Genomic DNA, 22,508 nt, shown 5'->3' on the forward strand with positions numbered 1-22,508 from the left:
CACTGACCTCAGCAGCCCATGGCATAAACCCACCGGACCTTTGGTCCAGGTGAGCCAAAAATTCTCACATTTCTTAGTATCAAAAGGCACATATACATTACTTCATCAACACATATACCAACTTTCAACACCATACCACTCATAGCTTTCAAGTTCTGCTCCAGAAACAAAACCTACCCCTAAGACTAACCTGAGATACTAAGTCTGAAATTGTTTCCATGGAAACATGAAAAATTAAAATTTTTCCATACTAAGAAGGCACATCTACATCACCTTGTTAACATCTATACCAAGTTTCAAATCCGCATCATGAATAGTTTTGGATATATGCTCCAGAAACGAACATTGCTCTTAGAAACTAAGTCAAAATCTATTTTTTATGTCAAAATTTGAAAAAAAAATTTTTTTCAAAAAATCCCAAATAGCAAAAGGCATCAGTTCACATGTTGCTTGATATGTATACAATGTTTCATGACGATATCTTTAGTAGTTTTAAAGATATGGCCCGGAAACAAAAACGTGACCGGACGGACAGCCAGATGGATGGACGGACAGAACCCATTTCTATATATAACTAGCCATGCTGAAAATTTTTAAACTAGCATTTTGTATTAAAATAAACATTTAGAGTTTGTTTCAGTTAAATAAAAAAATGTGTGTTTGTTATTAGTTTGTTTGATATGTTATTGTTATGTTTTCTGTCTACACTAATTTTTAAAAATTTCCCACTTCATACTAGTGAATTTGTGACTCTGTTGCTTTTATAGTCATGAGGGGCAGAAAAATCAGCAGGCTTTGGCATTCACTGTAATTTCCCTGTTATTTTTGAAATCCAAACCTTGTCTACATTATCCACCCTTTCCTTTATTTGCCAGTCCACATGATCTGGCTTTATCAGAATTGCTTATAATACTGTTTCTTTAAGAATAAGAGGCACAGCTTCCACTCTGACTTAAAGAGATAAGACCTGTATAAATATGGGTGTTTTATTTCAGCTGATTTCACAACCAGAGGCAGCACACAATGTGATAATACCCCTCCTACAGTGAGCGGGAGGGGCTCATAGAGGGTTGAAAGAGGCAGATGGGACAGAAGAAAAAGGAGCAAACGGGGAAGAGAAGTGGGAGTAAACACACAGAGCTTAGGCATGGCTACATGGATTCTCGTTGCCCTTCTCGCCATTGGTGTGTCGTTCCTGTTATTGAGAGCTTGTGGGTCCAGGACAAGGTATGTTCTTCAGGGCATCCTTAAGGCATGAAAAAGAGAAGGCTGAAAGTTGTAAAAATGAGCATCAGACTCCACTGTATTTTTACTCCTTCATGCTGACAATGTCACTGTGGAAAAAAATGTTTCTGTGGGAAAACAAAAAAAAACATCTCTTTACCAACAAGTCTGTTGTTGCTCAAGTGTACTGAGTATTGCTTAGGGACTCTGTTTATGTCAGATTCTTGAACATGTGCTGTGAATTGTGAGTTGGGGGGGAAAGGCACACGTTTTTCATGAATTCAGGCAACTATGTAACTTCGCAACAATGTAATCTGTTTCATAGAGCAATCATTTGGGGGACTACATTCTGTCCCATAAACCCTTTGGATTTGAAAATCCTTTCTAGAATTTGAATGTGTATTTTAGCTGAAGTAACATTTGCAAATATTTGAATACTTATTTGAAAACTTGACATACCTATGATGGACTGGCATCCCATACAGGATGTATTCCCACCTCACACTCAGTGTTCCCAGGATACTAGATGGTAAGTTTGAATCTCGTCCAGTTGGCCTAAAAGATAATATGCAATGGATTTGAATTTACTGTTATCCTTTAGTACTTCTGGTAAAAGGTGTAACTAAATTCTTTTCAACACTCTTTCAATTTTAAAAACATCTGGATTGAATTAATTGTGTGAGCTAGCGCAGTGAAAGCTGTAAACCACATTGTTTCTCACGCAGATCACTCAATGCTGATGCTTACTGATGTATGTGTTACATTCTATTTTCTTGCATATATACAAGAAAAGTTAGTGGTGCAGTGGTTAGCATTGTCACCTCATGGCAAGAAGGTTTTGAGTTTCAACCGCATGACTGACTGGGACCTTTCTCTGTGGAGTTTGCATGTTCTCACCATGTGTCCTCTGAGGTTTCCTCCCACAGTCCAAAGACATGTTGATTAGGTCAACTGGGTACTCTAAATTGCCCATGCCAGTAGGTGTGAATGTGAATGGTCGTTCATCTCTGTGTTAGCCCTGCAATAGACCTCTTGCAGTCACATGACCGAATCCCGGCTGGAATGTAAACAGCCGCCATCTTGTCGGTCAACAACACAGCTGAATATAACCGACGGACTACACGGCTCATTTTTCTAATGAACAGATAACTAGATATGTCTAAAATAAACGACCTACAGATTAGTGACCCTTATCGATTACCGGACGTAGTTTTCATGACCGTGTCAGTGGATATTGAACTGCCAGAGGTGGAATACCCAGATGTGTATAATTATCTCATTAACTTTCCCTTGCTGTTCAGTGGTGAAGCACTGTGTGCTTATAAATCTCTGGACAGTTATCTTTACAGAAATTCAGGATTTGTCAGCCCCCCTCAGATGTGGCATCTTGTAAACAAGAAAATAACAATCCTCATTGGATGGCTAAGTCACTTAAGTATTGAGTACTAGTACTGATACTAGATATATCAGTAGTATCTAGTATAGCACTGACCAGCCGATTATAGAATAGAATAAGGTAATTCCAGCTGTAATTCCAAATCGTCCATCTTGTTTACCATGGATCTGGCGTTGGAGAGGTAGAGGCTTGGCAGTGGAGGTTTGAGTGGCTGTTTTCTGAGCTTAGTCAACAGGCCAGCTCTGCAGCCTCGCTTTTGCTTCCTCTCCCAACGCCGCCTCCTTCGCCTGCCAGACCCGATAACAATCCACGGAGACCCCGCTGGTCTCGTTATCTCATCCGGAATGTTGTGCATGCGATGGAAATCGCTACAAACCGTCATTTTCTGCTGGAAACCAATGTCCAGTAAGTCCATACGGTTGTAGTGGATATTGAAGTCCAGTACAGACGAACAACACGCAAAAATACACACAAAAAAACATAAAAAACGTGCACAGGTAGGGAGAGCTTGTAGCCACAGTATCCCCATCATGCGCCGCCATATCCACTATTATGGTTGAATATTTTTCAGTTAGATCAAGTATCAGTAATCTATCACTATTACTGTATATATGGTATACCTGATAGCAGCAATCCATTTTGCACGCCTGTCAGGGTCCCGTGGCAGCCTACTGTCAAGTGTATGAGTATTATGGGTTTCCCACACTTGAAAGGGAAGGACTCGGACACAGGATTCCACTCATCTTATGTTTTATTGATTTTCAGTGGAGTTGACGTTGTAGTAGAATTGTATATAGTAGGGTTTTCCAGAAGAAAAGGTAGAAGTAGAAGGCGGAAATATGGCGTTTGACCGACAAGATGACGTCTGTTTACAATCTGGATCGGCTGTGACGTCACATGCAAGTGGTCTATAGGTTGGTGACCTGCCCAGGGTGTACCCCACCTTTCACCCAAAGTCAGCTGGGATTGGCTCCAGCTTCACCCGTGACCCAAAACAATAAGCAGTATCCTTGACTTGCAAGTGACGTCAAAGCAAAATAGAAACCCGGTTGTTGGCCATGTTGGTGGAGATACAAATGCGAGGTCAAGTGACATTCCATACAAAACATAGTCACACGTGCACAACTCTTTGTTTTTCCACTGCTTTAAGCGTTCTTTTAGCTATGCCACATCTTTGTGCTGTATATGGTCATGGTCACAACAGTATTCATGACCGTGGCACGTTCCGATTCTTTTAGAATTCCGTCCGTGATTCAGAAAGAGGGTGAGGAAACACTGAGGCTTAGTATGAAGAGGAGACGAGGGGATCAGGACACTTCGTCCAATAGTTAGGACATTTCGTCCAAAGCCTTTTTCATACGCACCTACTGTATCAATTATTTTATATTTCAGGTATTCCGGTGTTCGCGAACGAAAGCCCCGCGAGAGCGCTGCTCCGCGCCTAAAGATTTAACATGATCTAGCCAGCTTTAAAAATGAATAACTCTGACAGTGGAGCTCACAGCGAAGCCAAATTTGACTGGCTCCTCCCTCTAAGCCTTCCCCTTGGAAAGAGCATGGTCTTGGGTCAATAGGGCCGCGCCTCGACCCAGGATTCGTGAACGAAGCCCCTGCGAGAGTGGTGTACCGCACCTAAAGATTTAATATGATCCAGCCAGAAACAGACATGCAATCAAGCAGCCTGCAATGACAAGGGAGTTAACTCATCCCAGGGTCAGCAAGTGGCACGGGCCTACATGGTTACCCCCTTAGAATGCTCTTTAGTGTTGAAGCGCACGTACTATGGTACTCATTTGCTTTACAAAAATGTGTTTTGCTTTGGTCAAATTCCATTGAGAATTCCTCCTTTTTTCAAACAAATACCTGAAATATAAAATGACTGATAGTGCGTATGAAAAAAGACTTTGGACGAAATGTCTTAACTATTGGATGATGAGGCATTGGACAAAATGACCTGTATTCGTATTCAATGGTCGGTAGAACCATCTTATCTTCAGTTAAGTCTGACTTTTTTTAAAATAATATGGGTCAAAACCACACATCTATCTTCTCTTTGTATCGAATCTTCGCTTGATCATTCAAATCGTGGTAATACTGAGAAAATTCAGCATTGTTTACAGACACGCTTTCAGTGGCTGCCATCCTAGTTGCTTTGTATATCCACCATCATGGCGGACGCTCATGACGTAGCACATTTTGATCACTTGGTTGCAAGTCATCTATAGATGATGGATGGATATTCATATATTATTTATATAACCTATAGGTATATTACAAATATATTATTTTCTTTAATAAATGTTTTGAAAATTGAATGTTTTAATTTCTTGTCCTTTAAATTCAGAAATGTATGTCTGTTTGCAGACGAGTGAAAGAACCTCCACTGGTGAAAGGTTGGCCTTTTTTTGGTGTAATTCTGGATTATGGTAAAAACCCACTGGGCTTCCTGCAAGCAGCTCAACAAAAGTATGGAGACATCTTTACATGCCAGCTTGCAGGGAAGTACTTCACCTTCGTCACAGATCCTTTCTCCTTCTCTGTGGTGATGCGCCAGGGGAAAAACCTCGACTTTCACAAATTCGCCATGGCTTTCTCTCAGCGGGTGAGGCACACATACAATAAAGGGCCATTGCAGATTTAAAAAAGTTTGAGTGAATAGTTCTATGTGCCTTTGTTGAAAAGATTTCCTCTGCAAGTTAATTATGACCTTGAATGACGCCATCTCTCCTCGTACTCCTTCACTTTTACCCAATTGCGTGCCTTAGTAATGCTAATAAAGAGTGCCCAGAAACACCGCCCCCAGCTTTGAAAGGTGCACAGCAAGTGGTTCTGTGAAAATTGAATGAAATACTTCCTGTGACCTTCCTAGTTCCTTATCTGAGAGATGTATTTTGATTACAGTGTGATTTTCAGAGGCTATTTTGAAATGTCTAGTAAGCTAATATAACATCAAATGAGAAGTCCTGATGCCTGCACAAGTCCAGACACTAGATATAAGGCTAATACTGTACAGGACATTGTAGAATCACAATATATTTTTATTGGGTGAGGTCGTTGTTGTTGTTTGTTAAATTATAAATTATTCTCCCTATATTCAAATACCTCCTTTTCAGGTGTTTGGTCATGCTGATTTTACATCTCCACTGTTCAGCGAAAGCTACCGAGAAGTGCACTCACTCTTCAGGCAAACATTACAAGGTCCATCTCTTCAGCAACTTAGCCAGAACATGCTTGGTAATCTGCAGACTGCTTTCCAGCACTGCCTGCCAAGTGAGAATGACTGGAAAGAAGAGGGTTTACAGTGCTTCACCACGCACATCATGTTTGAGGCTGGATTCATCACACTTTTTGGTAAGAAGCCAGGGTTTCTTCAAGCAGAAGGAATGGGAGCTATTGGAACATGCATGCAGAAGGTGAAGCAGGATTTCTTGGCATTCGATGGGGCTTTTCCTGCACTGGCGGCTGGTGTGCCTATCACACTGTGCAGGCGTGCATGGAGAGCGAGAGAAGCATTAGCTAAGGGATTCCTGCACAGGGAGCTTCACTGCAGGATGTGCATCTCTGATCTGATTCAGCGCAGGATGGACGCCTTCAGTCGCATGCACTTGGATGAGACCGGGATAGCACGCACACACGTATGCATGCTCTGGGCTTCACAGGCCAACACATTGCCTGCTGCATTTTGGAGTCTCTACTTTACACTGAGGTAGCAAACACAATGTCCTGACGAATGATTTCACTGCATATTCAAAGTAAGTTTATTTGTATGGATTTACTTTTGACGATGTCTGGCATGTATTTTGGCTCTCAGAAATCCAGAAGCTTTTGTTGCGGCTCGTAAAGAAGTTGACCTGATCTTGACACAATTGCCAAATGACAAGCCAATCAACCTGTCCAAAGACCAGCTGGAATCCATGACTGTGCTTGGTAGGTCATATTAATGATTATACACACTGGGACAAGAAAATTGGCCCAAGGGTCTTGACCATATGTAAAATGCTGTCTCCAAGTTTACCCTGAAAAATGTGATGGAAAAGCAATTCCTTACTTAATTAACTTAGAGTTTTAGTTACATAAAACCCACATACATTAAAAAAAACAACTTATTACAGTTTTGGAATATTAGAACAAGACAAGCCTGCTGTGCATGAAACTGTTTCTCTTTTAAAATGCTTGAACCACCAAAAATAAATTCATTAGTCTGATTTATTGAATGAAAACAATTTTGCAATCTGGGACCATGTGCAAATAATAAGTATAGTGTGTCATGTGAAAGACACCGGAACAGACTGACTCACTCTGACGTATTTCTGTAGTTATAGGAAAGAAGCAACTAAAAATATAAAATGATGATTTGGATAATTTGGAAGCACTTTTATGCAATGCTTATAATGTGAAAAGGCCATGAGCAGTTTTCACATTTCACCCTAGGTTATGACAGAATACGACATTGGAAAAAAAAAATCTCGTAATGTTTCACAATGGCAAGTCAGAAATCATAAGTAATGTTTCACCTTAATTTTGAACACTTTCTGGCTTATTATTACAGCAGTCCAAAACATTTAGTTTGAATGTTACATGAGCTATGGGGAAAATAAATAATAGCAATTCTGCCCATGAATAAGAGGAAGTAAGGAATGATTAGTCAAGTCAGTTTTCTTTGTATAGCGCTTTTAACAGCAGACATTGTCGCAAAGCAGCTTTACAGAAAATTTAAAGGCTTTAAACATGAGATAATCTTATCCCTGTTGAGCAAGTCTGGCAATGCTGGCAAAGAAAAACTCCCCCAGACGACACGAGGAAGAAACCTTGAGAGGAACCAGATTCAAAAGGGAACCCATCCTTATTTGAGTGATAACAGACAGCATGATTATAAAAATTTAATTCTATAACTGTGTCCTATATCCTCCTGGCAACCAAGAAAAAAAAAAAGTCTTTCAATTTCTCTTTTGTTGTGATTTTCCTTACTAGGAATTTCCCAGCAACCCTCCTAGTCACATGATATATCATTGGAAAGCCCAGGATGTACTCTTTACAAGACACCAGGATTCAAGTGAATAGCTTGAAAGAGTAAGAGGGTGTGCATGTAAAACAAATGTGAACTACAGAGGACACAAGTCTATGGGTTGGTTCTCAGAAGGATATAGTCATAAAGTATATTTGTGGGGGGAGGAGGGAGGAGAATGAGAAAACACAGGTTATGTATGCCCAGTGTCACCTAATTACTAAGAACAGTATACGTTTTGCACTGAGTGCAAGCAGGGACTCCAGCAAAACTAACTATGACAGCATAACTAAAAGGGGGAGCCAGAAGGTAACACAGACGTGAGGGAGCCCTGGGACATAAAGTGGCCAGCATCCATACATCCCAGTTTACGAAAACACTCTATGCCTGAGGATGCTCCAGATCTACTCCTTTACCTAATAAAACTATTAACAGAAAGCTTGTGTTTGAAAACAGATATGTTTTCAGCATAGACTTAAACGCTAAGACTGTGTCTGAGTGCCGAACACTACTTGAAAGGCTGTTCTATAACTGTGGGGCTTTGTAAGAAAAGGCTCCACCCCCTGATGTAGCCTTCACTATACAAGGTACCAGCAGATAGCCTGCACCTTTTGAGCTAAGTAGGCATGGTGGGTCATAAAGGACCAGAAGTTCGCTCTGGTACAATACAAAGTGCAAGACCATTCAGTGCTTTAAAGGTGTCATTCCATGACAAACCATTTAATACTTGCTCTTTTTGAAATACCATAGGTCACTCCGAGTTGCATATGCATGCTGCACACTACACCAGTAGATATGTGGTGAAGTGTTACTGAGCAAAACTCCATTCATTTGAATGGGGCCAAAAATCAATGGAAGCCTATGGAGGGGAAAAAAGGATGTGTGAAAACCAAGAAAAAGATGAGTGCAGGTCTCAGATGAGGGGATGGATATGTGTGGGGACTTGCCCTGAGCCATCATATGAAGTCTCTTGAAGTTTGGTCACTCAGTTAAAAAAATTGACGGAGAGTGAAAGCTTTTTTCCCAAAACGCCATTCATTTTCAATGGGTCCAAAAATGAATGGAAGTGAATGGGTGAAAAAGTGGGGCATGAAAAGAAAGGAAAAAAATGAGTGCAGGTCAGAACCGAATGCATATATGTGTCTGGGGAGTTGGCCTGAGGTATCACGAGGTTTGGTGTGTCTGCGATGAAGCGTGTCCGAGCAGGACGATTCGATTCATGAGCCCTATTCATTCTCTATGGGGAAAAAATGACAAGAATGAGAGAACAGGTGTGTCGATCCAAAAGCTGAAAACAAGCACGCCATTCCAGATCGGGCCCTACGTTTCAGCGTTGGAACAGTGTCTATCTCGAAAGCCCTAGGAGGAGGAGTGGATCCAAAAAACGGGTGAAACGGAATAATAATAATAAAAATAAAACTTAAGAAGAATAATAGTGTGCTTTTGCAAGCACACTAATAAGTATCCATTGTTTAAAGTCCTTTACACATTCCTCAATTTTATTAAGCTGGTGTTTCTCATCTGGCTTTGCAGAAACGTACAACTGTGTGTCATCAGCATAACAGTGGAAACTAATACCATGCTTATGAATAATATTACGCAGAAGTAACGTGTATAAAGGAAAAAGTCATGGGCCTCAGACAGAACCTTGTGGAACACCAAAATTTATCTCGGTATGTCTAGAAAAATCACCATTTACATCAACAAACTGATAACGATCAGTTAAATAAGACCTCAGCCAGGAAAAGGCCGTTCCCTTAACTCCCACAACATTAACTAGTCTATCCAGGAGAATGGAATGATCAATGGTGTCAAAGGCTGCACTAAGCCTCAAATGGGGATTTTCCATAGAAGGTAAAATTAGAAGCATGTACTCTTTTGTAGCTTATACAAATTTGTTTCACCTTGGGCTTGTGGTGATTTTATATAGAGGTCAGCAGTAAATAACTACATTTAGAGACACATTTATGTCCTGAAAAGCTTCTTGCTTAAGCTTTACAACTCTGTGGCCCCATGCATGAACCTGATAACCCACATATTTTTAAAAATGAGAAAATTGAATCTGAATATAATAATCCGTAAATTTGATATCAGTCAACCAGACATAGATTTGAGGTTTGTAAGGGTTTCATTAACATGTCTCCAGTTAGTCTGAAAATTGCACTGGTGAAAATTTTAAACAGCTAAGAAAAATACAGATATATGTATATGAGGTGAATATCCCCAATGAAGAATCTGGTGCATGAACCTGACAACCCTCAGGTTGTCAGGTTCATTCACGGTAAAACATTTAAAAAGTAGCATTACTACTTGGTTACAAAGTAATACTTTATTAACTGCAAACAACAACAACATGGTTTCAAATGAAACAACTGAATAATGAAGAAACTTGTGAAATCATCTAGTTTTAAGCCTTCCACGGCTAGTTTATATGGTATAGGCCCCAATGGCATTGCACACCGGTCCATATACTATGTCTTCTGAGGCACATCACAAGCGTATGAAAGACAACCTGCAAAATAAATCTACTTGATAGTGTATAGACTTGGAATGTTTCAAAGGGTTCAACGAAAGGTACCTTTAACTGAGCAAACAGTTGAAACTACAGCAGTAATCAATGATAAACAGTGAAACGTCAACAAACAAGAACAAAGACACTGTCGCCTGTTGGCTATTAACTTGTGCATGTCATGTCAACAGAGTGTCCGTAGATGAACAAAGGTTTGTGGATCCATAAAGATTATGGAGGTTTCTTGAATAAAGTCCCAGGACTCATTGACCCACGGTAAGGGTCACTTTGAAACTTTAATACTAAAATGCCCAATTAACACTGTTGCTGTCAGTTCTGCCTTTCTAAAACAAGCAGTCTATCAATATTTATTGGAAAATCCAAGCCAACTTCCAACTGAACTGGTATTTTAATCGCTATCTGGGTCACTGTCACTCGAGGGGACTTCTACATCTGATTCATCGTCAGAACTGTCCACCCCAGTGTTCTGTTGCAAGACACCTGCACGGAGTGTGCATGGACTGGGAGCTGTGGCCTGCAGACCTGTGTAGAATGGCCGGTACTCTTCTGGTATGAAGTTGCATCGGTTTCGTAGGTCCTTCAGCTTTGCATGTGTTATTCCCCGTCTAGTTGAGTAGAGACGTGGTAACTCAAAGGAACCAATAGTACCTCTCCGACTGATGTTCACCTCCTGCCAAGCTTCATCCCCGTTGTGAGTGTATGCGACAAACATTTTCCCAGGACTTTCTGTGTCGATCTTGATCCTCATGGCTTTCTGAAGTCTTACCTTTGTTCCGTCAATGGCGTTTGGTCGGAATGATAACTTTTCTTTCATTGGCGTAATGTCTACAAAGTTCTCCCGCTGAGTCATGCGTATCACTTTGAAAGGGCGTTTTGTTGCAGAAGTCTCAACAAGAGAAAACTACCCTTCTGGATTGTACACAGCAGCTGTCCTACGTTTCTTCCGCTTGATCACTCCGAAATCTCGATCACATGGAAGGAATGTATGCCCAGGTACAGGAAATTTATGCTCAATTGTTTTGAACATTTTCTTTACATGGACAAGATAATACCAAAAACTAACAATGTTCTTATTCTTATTTTGACCCCCACAAGAGTCCGACCAGGCAAGCAGATGGTCAGCTGCAATATCTTGTTTTTTTAGGTATGTGTATAGGCTGGACAAAACTTCACTTGATCCTCTGCCTGCGACGACATCTGACCACATGTGCATTGTTGCATCTGCACAGTCATGCACTCCAAAGTTATAAGTCCATAGCTGTCTTGAATAAAATGTCACACTGGTGTTAATATGGGGTGTTGGCAGAGTTTGTTGGAAATCAAATGCAAGGGTCCAAGTGGTTTCAGAGTTCTTTGCCAATGCAAAGTCATTTTTCATTGAGGTTTGTGCACTTTCTGCCTTACGCAGATGCAGTTCACATTCAGTTTTTCGCTCCTTTTTATCAGGGTTGGCCCTCAAATCCATCTCGATCTCATCACACGTCTTACAGGTGTCAAGACTAGGCTGGCCAAAATGGTAACACCTTTCTGTGGCAAATATTTCCTCAAACATTCTGAATGACACTGGCTCTTTTGCGTCACTGACACATTTTTCAACGTACAGTTCATGAAGTTTTTTCTGGTTCAGTTCAGGAGACAGGTAATGTCTGTTTGGGTTGTGACGCCTGGTGTAGTGGCTTCGGTATCTAGGTAGGCTGTCTAAAAAGTCAGTGACATGTTGACGGCGTTCGGCTGACAGCTTGTTGGGTCTACTGTCATGTTTCCCTCATTTATCTTCCCCTGGTGTTCCATTAAGTTTTATGGCATTACAGACGTAGTTTATTCTTGCAATGGATACCCCTACTATTAAAAAGATTTCCGTGCATGAACCTGATATCCCACAATGACAGCATTACCATCCCTTTTCATCAAAATAGTATACTATTTCCTGAGTATTGCATATTAACATGTTTTGTTGTAGGACCGCACGAAATATAAGCAGCAATACACACATAATTCCCATTTCAAATGTGATAGGCGTAGTAAGCCAGCCTACAGTGGTCCAGATAAATTTAATGCGTCCCACACAATGTAAATGTTGAAAATTTTTAATTCTAGTACTGCTTGGTTGTTCTGTGATCACAGATGTATATACATACCTCTAAGGATTTCACTAATAACTTCCTGAAAGGACAGCCTTCTCGTAGCTGTCTTTGCACATCTTCCCATGGGCGCTACCATGTTGGATTTTGTTGGTTGTCAGGTTCATGCATGGAAAAATATTTTGATTATATGCTCAGCAGATAGTGCTGCTACCTGTATTACAGAAGTGGAACTAATTATCGGTTCATCAATTTCAGGGAAGGCAGATATTGATATGAACTGTTCAGAGACATGCCCAACTAAAATTTTTGGAACAAGTGGGTTGTCAGGTTCATGCATGGGGCCACAGAACTGATGCTGAATATAATCAGCAGGCCAATTCACAGCCAAGCCAAATGTCCCAACATGCTGACTTTGTGGAGGCAGAATTGAATACTTAACTGCAGTCCTAAGGGTAAGCTAAGATGGACAGAAACCAAACTGGAAATGGGAGGGTAGATGATGCTGATGTTCCAAATGGAACTGTTCCAAGGCACTTATAAAGCACTTTCATGGAACAACATCTGGAAAAAAAACAACCCCCACAGACGATTATAAATCAATTTCTGTATGATAATCCATTAAACGTCCATCTTAGAATTCAAGTAGTCTTAAAGCTAGAACCCACATAATATTAATACACAGCTTTGTGATATGTGTATCATTTATAGAAGGCCATTAAAACTGACTCGGACAACACTGATACATCAGTGTAGAAGACTGTCTGCAGGTTCACCCCAAAGATGAAGAAAATCTAAAGGAAAAGCTGTTCGCTATTTTGTTGCATGTTACTTCAGTCTTCGCTTGTTTGTGAGCTTTTTATTCAGTGTTAAATTACAAATTTTATACATTTGTTTGGTTGGCTCATTTCCCCCCAGACCATAAATACTATGGATTACTCAGAAACTACAGTAAAACTAATAGAGGAAAAATGTATGTATTTATGAGAGTGGGAATATAATCCCTGGGACTTAATGTAAAGTTGTGTTATAATCCACTATTCCATCATGTAACCAAAACTGTTGGCAAAATAGCATCTAATATGGTGACTCAAGTGTTTAGAGGTAAATATTGAATATCATATTTCTACTAAACCAATAGGTAACAGATCACTGTGGTTTTACTTTGCAGAGAGTATTATCAAGGAAGCTCTACGCCTATCAAGTGCTTCCATTATGATTCGAGTTGCAAGTGATGACTTCATTCTGAGACTGGACTCTGGTCAAGAGGCAGCTATTAGGAAAGGAGATTACATTGCTCTGTACCCCCGATTAATACACCTAGACCCTGACATCTATCCAAACCCATTGGTAAATACAACAAACGGCACTACTCTCAAGTGAAAAAGTAAAACTAACTTACTCATAAAAAACACAAGTTGCTTAATGAATACCTCTGTGATATTTCAATCATTGCTGCTAGGCATGGCATGTATAATATTTCAAATACATATAATTATATTGTCAGTAAACTGGCATCTTCAGGGTATTTGTCATAGAGTACAAGTTTTGTCTGCTGTTCTTAACCTTTACGTATTGTGATGGAAGTGCCTCATGCAGCCCATTTAGTGTTCCTCACCTCACTTTGTCGCTGGCGCTGAACAGACAGCTCCCTTACAGCTCCGATGTTTTAGAGAGCAGAGTGGTATGTAATCAGTCCCAGCTAAAGTCAGTTAAGTAATGCCTCTCTTTACCCTCCTGCAAAACCGAGGAGAGTATAAGAAGACGCTGCCAACACCCTCTCTCAGGTTAATTGAGTTTCAGCGCAGCCATGCAGCTCATGAGTCTCTCTCCTCCTCTCAGGTCATGAAGCGGACATTGAAAGCAAGGAAGACAGCAAATCTCAAGCACCGCCAAGAGCTTTGCAGTATTTCCAACCTCCTCCAACCATGACTGAAGAATCTCAGTTAAAGGTTCCAAAATAAGAGGCCGAAAATCACTCCTTGGAGCCAGATGGACACCATGCTCTCAACCACAATACACTGGCTCCAACCCAAGCTACACGCCGCCACCCAAGTCGCAGAGAAGGTCACAATGGACCGGTTTCTCCACTCTCTTCCCCCTGCCGAGTGCATGGTCATAGGAATGAAACCCCCCCAGACACCAACACAGCTGGTAGAAGCCCTAGAATGCACATTGGCTACCTTAAAGGCTGCCCTGACCCTTAGCAGGGTGACCAGGTGACAGCAACATACTGCCAGAAGGCCCACAGGCCCCTCATACCATGACGAGCCCATTCCAACCACCCCCGAGTCTGCCACCCTGGGCCCAACAAGAAAGCCCTGGCTAATGTGCTGTGTGGTACATTCCACCCCAATACGGTGGTACACGTGGATGCAAGAAAGGTGGCCGCTACCAAAGTGCGAGTGAGCAGTGACAGAGGTGAGTGGGCCCTTCTGGTTGGGCAAATACCTGACCTGCCTGTCCTCCTCTTAATGGGTTGAAACTGGCCCAGATTGCAGGCAGAGCCACGGCCCAGATTGCAGGCAGAGCCACGGCCCAGGCAGAAAAGTGTGTCCATGGCCACCCAGGAAGGAAAGATACCATTCTGCTCCACTCCAAACCCTCTGCCTGTTTGGAGACCAACATGAGCCCACAGAGGAGTTGGCTGAAAGGGAGTCTAATGTCCTGGCTAAACCACTGTCTCACATGCATCCACAAGTGACCTGAAAAGGGCACTTCAGCTGGGAACAGAAAAAAAAAACAGGCTTAAACACTGTTGAAGGCAGGTGCATCTGGCAGAAGGTGAAGACTAACAGCCTGGACAACCCCTTTCCAAAACATACTTTCTAATCAACAAAGGTCTCCTATACTACCACACTCGGGTGGGTTTCCCAAAAGCCTCTTAACGCTAAGAGCATCTTAACTAGGTGAGAGAGCATTCATTGTGCTGCTTGCTCTACCATTTAACGATGGTCTTTGTGCTGTGATGCTTTTGGGAAACTCTGACCTGAACATCGCGGCCAGCCTACCGATCTCCTCGTGGCGCCCTGCTCAAAGGTGGATATAACCATGCACCAAGTACACACCAACCCCCTAGGAGGTCACCTGGCTGACCATAATATTCTCTAAAAGCTCCATGACAGGTTTCATTGGCATGGTATAGAAGTAGGAGTCAAGAACTTTTGCCAGCGCACTGCCCCACAGAAGTCTGCCCTGGCCCCCCTAATTCCTCTACCAATCATCGGGGTCCCCTTCGAGAGAGTGGGTATGGATCTCATAATTCCTCTCCCAAAGTCCTCAAGGGGGCATGAATATATCTTGGTGATGGTCAATTATGCTACTGTGTCTTGCAAAAGTATTCATCCCCCTTTGTGTTTGTCACATTACAAGCTGGAATTAAAATGGATTTGGGGGGTTAGCACCATTTGATTTACACAACATGCCTACAACTTTAAAGATGCAAATTGTTGTTTTATTGTGACACAAACAATAATTAAGATGAAAAAACAGAAATCTGGAGTATGCATAGGTATTCACCCCCGTTTCGTATGAAACCCCTAAATAAGAGCTGATCCAACCAATTCAATTCATCTCATTCATCTTTAGCCGCTTTATCCTTCTACAGGGTCGCAGGCAAGCTGGAGCCTATCCCAGCTGACTACGGGTGAAAGGCGGGGTACACCCTGGACAAATCGCCAGGTCATCACAGGGCTGACACATAGACACAGACAACCATTCACACTCACATTCACACCTACGGTCAATTTAGAGTCCCAATTCACTTCATAAGTCACATAATTAGTTAAGAGCCACCTGTGTGCAGTCAAAGTGTCACATGATCTCTCACATGATGTCTGTATAAATCAACCTGTTCTGGAAGGATCCTGACTCTGCAATACTACTAAGCAAGCAACATGAAAACCAAGGAGCACTCCAAACATGTCAGAGACAAAGTTGTGGAGATGTATGGATCAGGGTTGGGTTATAAAAAATATCCCAAACTTTGAATATCCCTCAGAGCACCATTAAATCCAGTATAGCAAAATGGAAAGAATATGACACCATGACAAACCTGATGAGAGAAGGCCGCCCACCAAAACTCTCAGACCAGGTAAGGAGGGCATTAATCAGAGATACAAAGACACCAAAGATGACACTGAAGGGGCTGCAAGGATCCACAGCGGAGATTGGACTGTCTGTCCATAGGACCACTTTAAGCCATACACTCCACAGAGTGGGGCTTTATGGAAGAGTGGCCAGAAAAAAAGTAATTGCTTAAGAAAACGCGTTTGGAGTCTGCCACATGCTGTTGGGCAAACTCCCCAAACACATGGAAGGTGATTCTCTGGTCAAATGAGACTAAAATTGATCTTTTTGGCCATTGTGGGAAATGCCATGTGTGGCGCAAACCCAACACCCTGAGAACACCATTCCTACAGTGAAGCATGGTGGTGGTAGCATCATGCTGTGGGAATATTTTTCATCTGCAGGGACAGAAAAGCTGGTTAGGACTGAAGGAAATATGGATGGCACTAAATACAGGGCAGTTCTGGAGGAAAACCTGTGAGTTGGCCAGGGGTTTGAGACTGGGATGAAGGTTCACGTTCCAGCAGGACAATGACCCTAAAAATACTGCTAAAGTTCCACTGGAGTGGTTTAAAGGGAAACATTTAAATGTCTTGGAATGGCCTACCCAAAGCCCAGACTTCAATCCAATTGAGAATCTGTGGGATAACTTGAAGCTTGCCGTATATCAACGCAACCCATCTAACTTGAAGGAGTTGGAGCAGTTTTGCCTTGAGGAATGGGCAAAAATCCCAGTGGCTAGATGTGCTAAGCTAATAGAGATTTGCCCCAAGAGACCTGCAACTGTAATTGCAACCAAAGGTGGCTCTACAAAGTATTGACTTGGGGGGGGGGGGTATGAATACCTATGCACACTCCAGATTTCTGTTTTGTGTGTGATGGCTGTGGCATGTGAAGCAGATATGGACCTCTGTTTACCACCCTCAAACAAACCGGCTCATCGAGCACTTCAGTCAGATCCTGAAGAGGATGCTGCAGTGAGTCATTGACGAGGAGGGGAGAAACTGGGACCTTCTTCTTCTGTATATTCTCTTCACAGTGAAACGCCACAGGCCTCTACGGGGTTCACACCCTTTGCGCTCATGTTTGGGGAAACAACCCCGGGGCTTGCTTGATGTAGCGAAAGAGGCCTGGATGGAACAACCATCACCCTTTTGCTCAGTCATCAAGGACGTGCAGAAGATGCAAGCACACATCAACAAGGTAGCTCTCATTATCTGCCAGCACATATTCAATGCCCAAGCCAAGCAAAGCCAGGTATACAACCATCCAACTCAGCCCCAGAAATTTCAACCAGACAACCACATGCTCTTACTGATACCAATAGTCAACTGCAATTTTCTCACCCGCTGGCAAGGGCCCTACATCATAGCATCATAGATTGCGCGGACCTAGTCAACTACCACCTGCATTAGCCCAGGAAGACAAAACCTCCCAAGTATACCACATAAACCTCCTCAAACGATTGCTTGAACCACTTCCACTCTGTCAGCCCATGTTTCTGCCTTCACAGGGCTGCCATGGCATAACTTGATCCAGCAGGGAGATGATCTCACTGTTGCTCAGCCACAAAACCTCAATGAGCTTGTGGAGCACTTCCAAAAAGTTTTCTCAGCAGAACCAGGATGGACCCACCCAATCCAATATGAGGTGAGAACCTCCCTGGAATCATCCTTAGACAGCAACTCTACCGCATTCAAGAGGCCCATCAGAAGGCTATTGAGGAGGATATAACGCGCATGCTCCAAGATAAGATCATTGAGTAGTTCACAAGCCCCTGGTGTAGCCCAATAGTTGCAGTGCCTAAGCCTGATATCTCACTTAGGATGTGCAACAATTTCTGCTATCTACATCAGATCACGGAGTTCCACTGCTATCCCCTGCCCAGAGTGAATGACCTGCTTGACCGGCTCGGGAAGACCAGGTTCATCACAACACTCAACCTAATTAAAGGGTAATAGCAAGTAGCAGATCATCCCCTTTGGCCTTCACAGGGATCTCGCAACCTTCCAGAGATTAATGGACATTGTGCTGTGTCCCCACCACCTGTTTGCAGCAGCTTACCTGGATGACATCGTGGTCCACTCATCAACCTGGACCAACCACCTGTTCCATCTAAAGGGGGTACTTCACTCAGGAAGCCTGGGCTCACTGCCAACCCCTGTAAATACCACCTCATTACCTCAGCTACCACATTGGCTGGGGGATGCTGAAACCTCAAGAAAAAAAGAACAAAGCTGTTTGTGGATATCCCCAGCAAACATCTAAGTACCAGGTATGTGCTTTTTTTGGGGTTGGCCAGTTGTTACTGGCATTTTGTGCATAACCTCTCTCTAGCCTCTCCTGTCTCAGACCTGACAAAGAAGGGTCAACCAGAGAATCTGAAGTGGTCAGAAGAAGCAGAACAGGTGTTCCAGGCCCTGAAGAAGGCCCTCACCAGCACACTGATCTTCTGCAACCCCAATTTCAACCTGTCGTTCATTGTCCAGACCAACACATTGAAATTGAGCCTGAGATCATGCTCTCACAGGTCTTTGAGGGTGAGAAACAATCTGTGCTGTACGTGAGTAGAAAGCGAACGTTGCCGAGCAGTGCTATGCCACCATAGAAAGAGAAGCCCTAGCAATAAATTGGGCAGTAGAAGAGCTGAGATATCAGAGCTTCGGTTGTTACTTCATCCGGGTAACCAATCACGCACCATTACAGTGGATGATGAAAGCAAAGGATTTTAATGCACACATTGTTTATGTCCCTGCAAGGTTTCTGTTTCAGGATACAACACCTGGCAGGGGCATAGCACAGGAATGCCAATGGCCTCTCCAGAAGATATGGGCTCCTGGTCAAGCCCATATGCGAGTTTGGCTTGGAGCTAAGTGGTCGGGGGGACTGTGACTGCAGCACTTCATGCAGCCCATTTATCTCACCTCACCGTGCCACTAGCGCTGAACAGACAGTGCCATGTCAGCTCCAATGTTTTGGAGAGCAGAACGACACGTGGTCACATGATCAGTCCCAGCTGAAGCCAATTATGTGGTATCTCTCTTCACCCTCCTGCAAAATTCAAGAGAGTATGAGTAGATGCTGCAGAAATGCTCTCAAGTTAGTTGAGTTTCGGCGCAGCCACACAGCTCATGAGTCTCTCTCCTCCTCTCGTCTTGGGTCACGAAGTGGATGTCGAAAGAGAGGAAGATGGCAATGCTTGAGCACTGCTGAGCTCACTGAGGGATTTCCAACCTCTTTTAGCCAGGGACTGAAGAACCTCAGGGCACCTGCCCAGCAATCTCCACAGCCTTCCTGCAGCCTTCAACCCGACCAGTGCCTCTCAAGACAACACTGCAAGCCTACCTCACCTTCACAGCCTCTCTCCCTCACCCCTTTTTAAATAAAAAGCACACTTTTCTTTCACCGGAGCCTCTGGGTCAGTGTCTGTGTTCTGTCTTGCTGTGTTATATTCAACATGTACATTACAGTCATTTCAGTATAGTGATATACTCTGCTGTATGGGTCTCACTGAAATATTATAAACATGTGGTTTATAATCAAGGTGGTTGTGATTTATTATATTTTTGTGATGCAATTGCAGGAGTTCAAGTATGACCGATTCTTGGATGAAGAAGGTCAAAGGCAGAGCCAGTTCTTCAAAAATGGCCGACAGATGAAGCACTACCTTGTGCCATTTGGTTCTGGTGCCAGTGAGTGTCCGGGTCGTTTCTTCGCGATGAATGAGATAAAGCTATTTCTCATGCTGGCACTCTGGCACTATGACTTACAACTCAGTGAGCCTCATGTCACACTGCCACCAGACCGCACCCGTGCCGGACTTGGCATTCTGCCACCTTCTCAAGATGTACTGCTTCGATACAGAGCAAGAGCAGATAGGTTTACAGAGAGATCCCAGGAGTAAAATGTTAAATAATGACTTGTATATGTCTGTAGAAAAAAAAACATGCAATATCTTAAACCAAAACAATGTGAAAGAAACCTAAAAGAGCATTCATTCAGATTTCTTGATTTACACTTAGTGGCTTCTTTATTAGGTACACCTACTCTAAGGCTATGTATAAGAAGCTGGCAGAACTTTTACTATTGCTTTTATTCTCTACTTAAGCACACTGGGTTTGAAATGAAATAAATGAACAATGGCTTTTGAGGTTAAAATAAAGAATATTATGTTTATTTTTAAAGGAACAGTCCACCGTACTTCCATAATGAAATATGCTCTTATCTGAATTGAGACGAGCTGCTCCGTACCTCTCCGAGCTTTGCGCGACCTCCCAGTCAGTCAGACACAGTCAGATGCGCTGTCACTCCTGTTAGCAATGTAGCTAGGCTCAGTATGGCCAATGGTATTTTTTGGGGCTGTAGTTAGATGCGACCAAACTCTTCCGCGTTTTTCCTGTTTACATAGGTTTATATGACCAGTGACATGAAACAAGTTCAGTTACACAAATTGAAACGTAGCGATTTTCTATGCTATGGAAAGTCTGCACTATAATGACAGGCGTACTAACACCTTCTGCGCGCTTCGGCAGCGCATTGATACGGAGCTCAGATATCAATGCGCTGCCGAAGCGCGCAGAAGGTGTTAGTACGCCTGTCATTATAGTGCGGACTTTCCATAACATAGAAAATCGCTACGTTTCAATTTGTGTAACTGAACTTGTTTCATATCACTGGTCATATAAACCTATGTAAACAGGAAAAACGCGGAAGAGTTTGGTCGCATCTAACTACAGCCCCAAAAAATACCATTGGCCATACTGAGCCTAGCTACATTGCTAACAGGAGTGACAGTGCGTCTGACTGCGTCTGACTGACTAGGAGGTCGCGCAAAGCTCGGAGAGGTACGGAGCAGCTCGTCTCAATTCAGATAAGAGCATATTTCATTATGGAAGTACGGTGGATTGTTCCTTTAAGGTATTTTCATCTCTATTGAATAAACCACAGAGGAATTACATTTCATGCATATGGACAAAGTAACTAAATTTTAAGTAAAATTGCCACGTATTGGGCTGCAAATCCAATAACTGCTTGCAGCATACACTCTACAGTATAAACAGAACCAGGATCCTCTCTGGTGATATTCTGCCAGGCCTGGAACCATTTTCTGTCCCTGCTATGCTAAGGGTTTTTTTGACATTCCTTTTACACAGGTTAAATATTCTCTCTTCAGTGATGCCTCTAGAGTACTAACTAGTTCCAAAATATGTTGATTACTTAATGAAGTGTCCACTGAGTGTACACTGAATTAATGTTTGTTTATTAATGTATAAATGTTTGGATGCCCTTAGATGTTTGTCTGCTTTCATATGCAAATTTTTTTCCTGTATTTAGAAATGTTTGTCCTTTACTGATTGTGCATATATTCAATAGTATCAGTTTGCAGTATAAACACTATGTGTTTTAAGACTAAAAAATTACTGATGGTCTGTCAAGGACAAGTTGGATTAAAGCACAGCATATTTGCATGTCTGCTGGTGGAATGTAAAATTCAAAAACATTTCTTGAAAATCAGCATGCATACTTAAATGGGAATAAGGGGTGCAGTAGTATTACTTCTGTTGTTGTCTACTTTGTTTTGTCGACATGTATTTGAGATGATTAAGTGGATATTTGTATGTCATATTTATTTTGCAAATAAATGAGCTCATATATTTCAAATTTATTCATACAAAGTATTATTTGTGTTCGGCTTACTAGGCACCCAGCCAGGGGCGCAGATAGGATTTTTGAACTGGGGGGGACTGAGCTGTCAGCAAATGATTCCATTTTGTGTATATATGTACAGTATGTGGCGGCACGGTGGTGTAGTGGTTAGCGCTGTCGCCTCACAGCAAGAAGGTCCTGGGTTCGAGCCCCAGGGCCGGCGAGGGCCTTTCTGTGTGGAGTTTGCATGTTCTCCCCGTGTCCGCGTGGGTTTCCTCCGGGTGCTCCGGTTTCCCCCACAGTCCAAAGACATGCAGGTTAGGTTAACTGGTGACTCTAAATTGACCGTAGGTGTGAATGTGAGTGTGAATGGTTGTCTGTGTCTATGTGTCGGCCCTGTGATGACCTGGCGACTTGTCCAGGGTGTACCCCACCTTTCGCCCGTAGTCAGCTGGGATAGGCTCCAGCTTGCCTGCGACCCTGTAGAAGGATAAAGCGGCTAGAGATAATGAGATGAGATGTACAGTATGTGTGTGTGTGTGTGTGTATATATATATA

General features: G+C 42.6%; 1 protein-coding gene across 3 annotated transcripts in view; it reads left to right on the plus strand.

Annotated features, from left to right (window-relative positions):
- LOC132893929 (cytochrome P450 7A1) overlaps positions 1-20,511 on the plus strand; it is a 62,522-nt gene extending 42,011 nt beyond the window's left edge. Inside the window, exons 1-7 of one of the 3 annotated variants that reach the window (XM_060933121.1) lie at positions 708-1,227; positions 4,985-5,222; positions 5,734-6,326; positions 6,432-6,547; positions 11,038-11,148; positions 11,251-11,299; positions 13,408-13,555. In XM_060933121.1, coding sequence (XP_060789104.1) covers positions 1,148-1,227; positions 4,985-5,222; positions 5,734-6,326; positions 6,432-6,547; positions 11,038-11,148; positions 11,251-11,299; positions 13,408-13,471 — 1,251 coding nt within the window. In that variant the 5' untranslated portion in view covers positions 708-1,147 and the 3' untranslated portion in view covers positions 13,472-13,555. Of the gene's footprint in view, positions 1-707; positions 1,228-4,984; positions 5,223-5,733; positions 6,327-6,431; positions 6,548-11,037; positions 11,149-11,250; positions 11,300-13,407; positions 13,587-19,887 lie in introns of those variants that run through there. The other 2 variants (XM_060933106.1, XM_060933114.1) reach the window with 2 other exon arrangements.
- Positions 20,512-22,508: the final 1,997 nt, after the last annotated feature.

The sequence above is a fragment of the Neoarius graeffei genome, chromosome 1, assembly GCF_027579695.1.
Source record: "Neoarius graeffei isolate fNeoGra1 chromosome 1, fNeoGra1.pri, whole genome shotgun sequence".
In the NCBI taxonomy this organism is placed as follows: domain Eukaryota; kingdom Metazoa; phylum Chordata; class Actinopteri; order Siluriformes; family Ariidae; genus Neoarius; species Neoarius graeffei.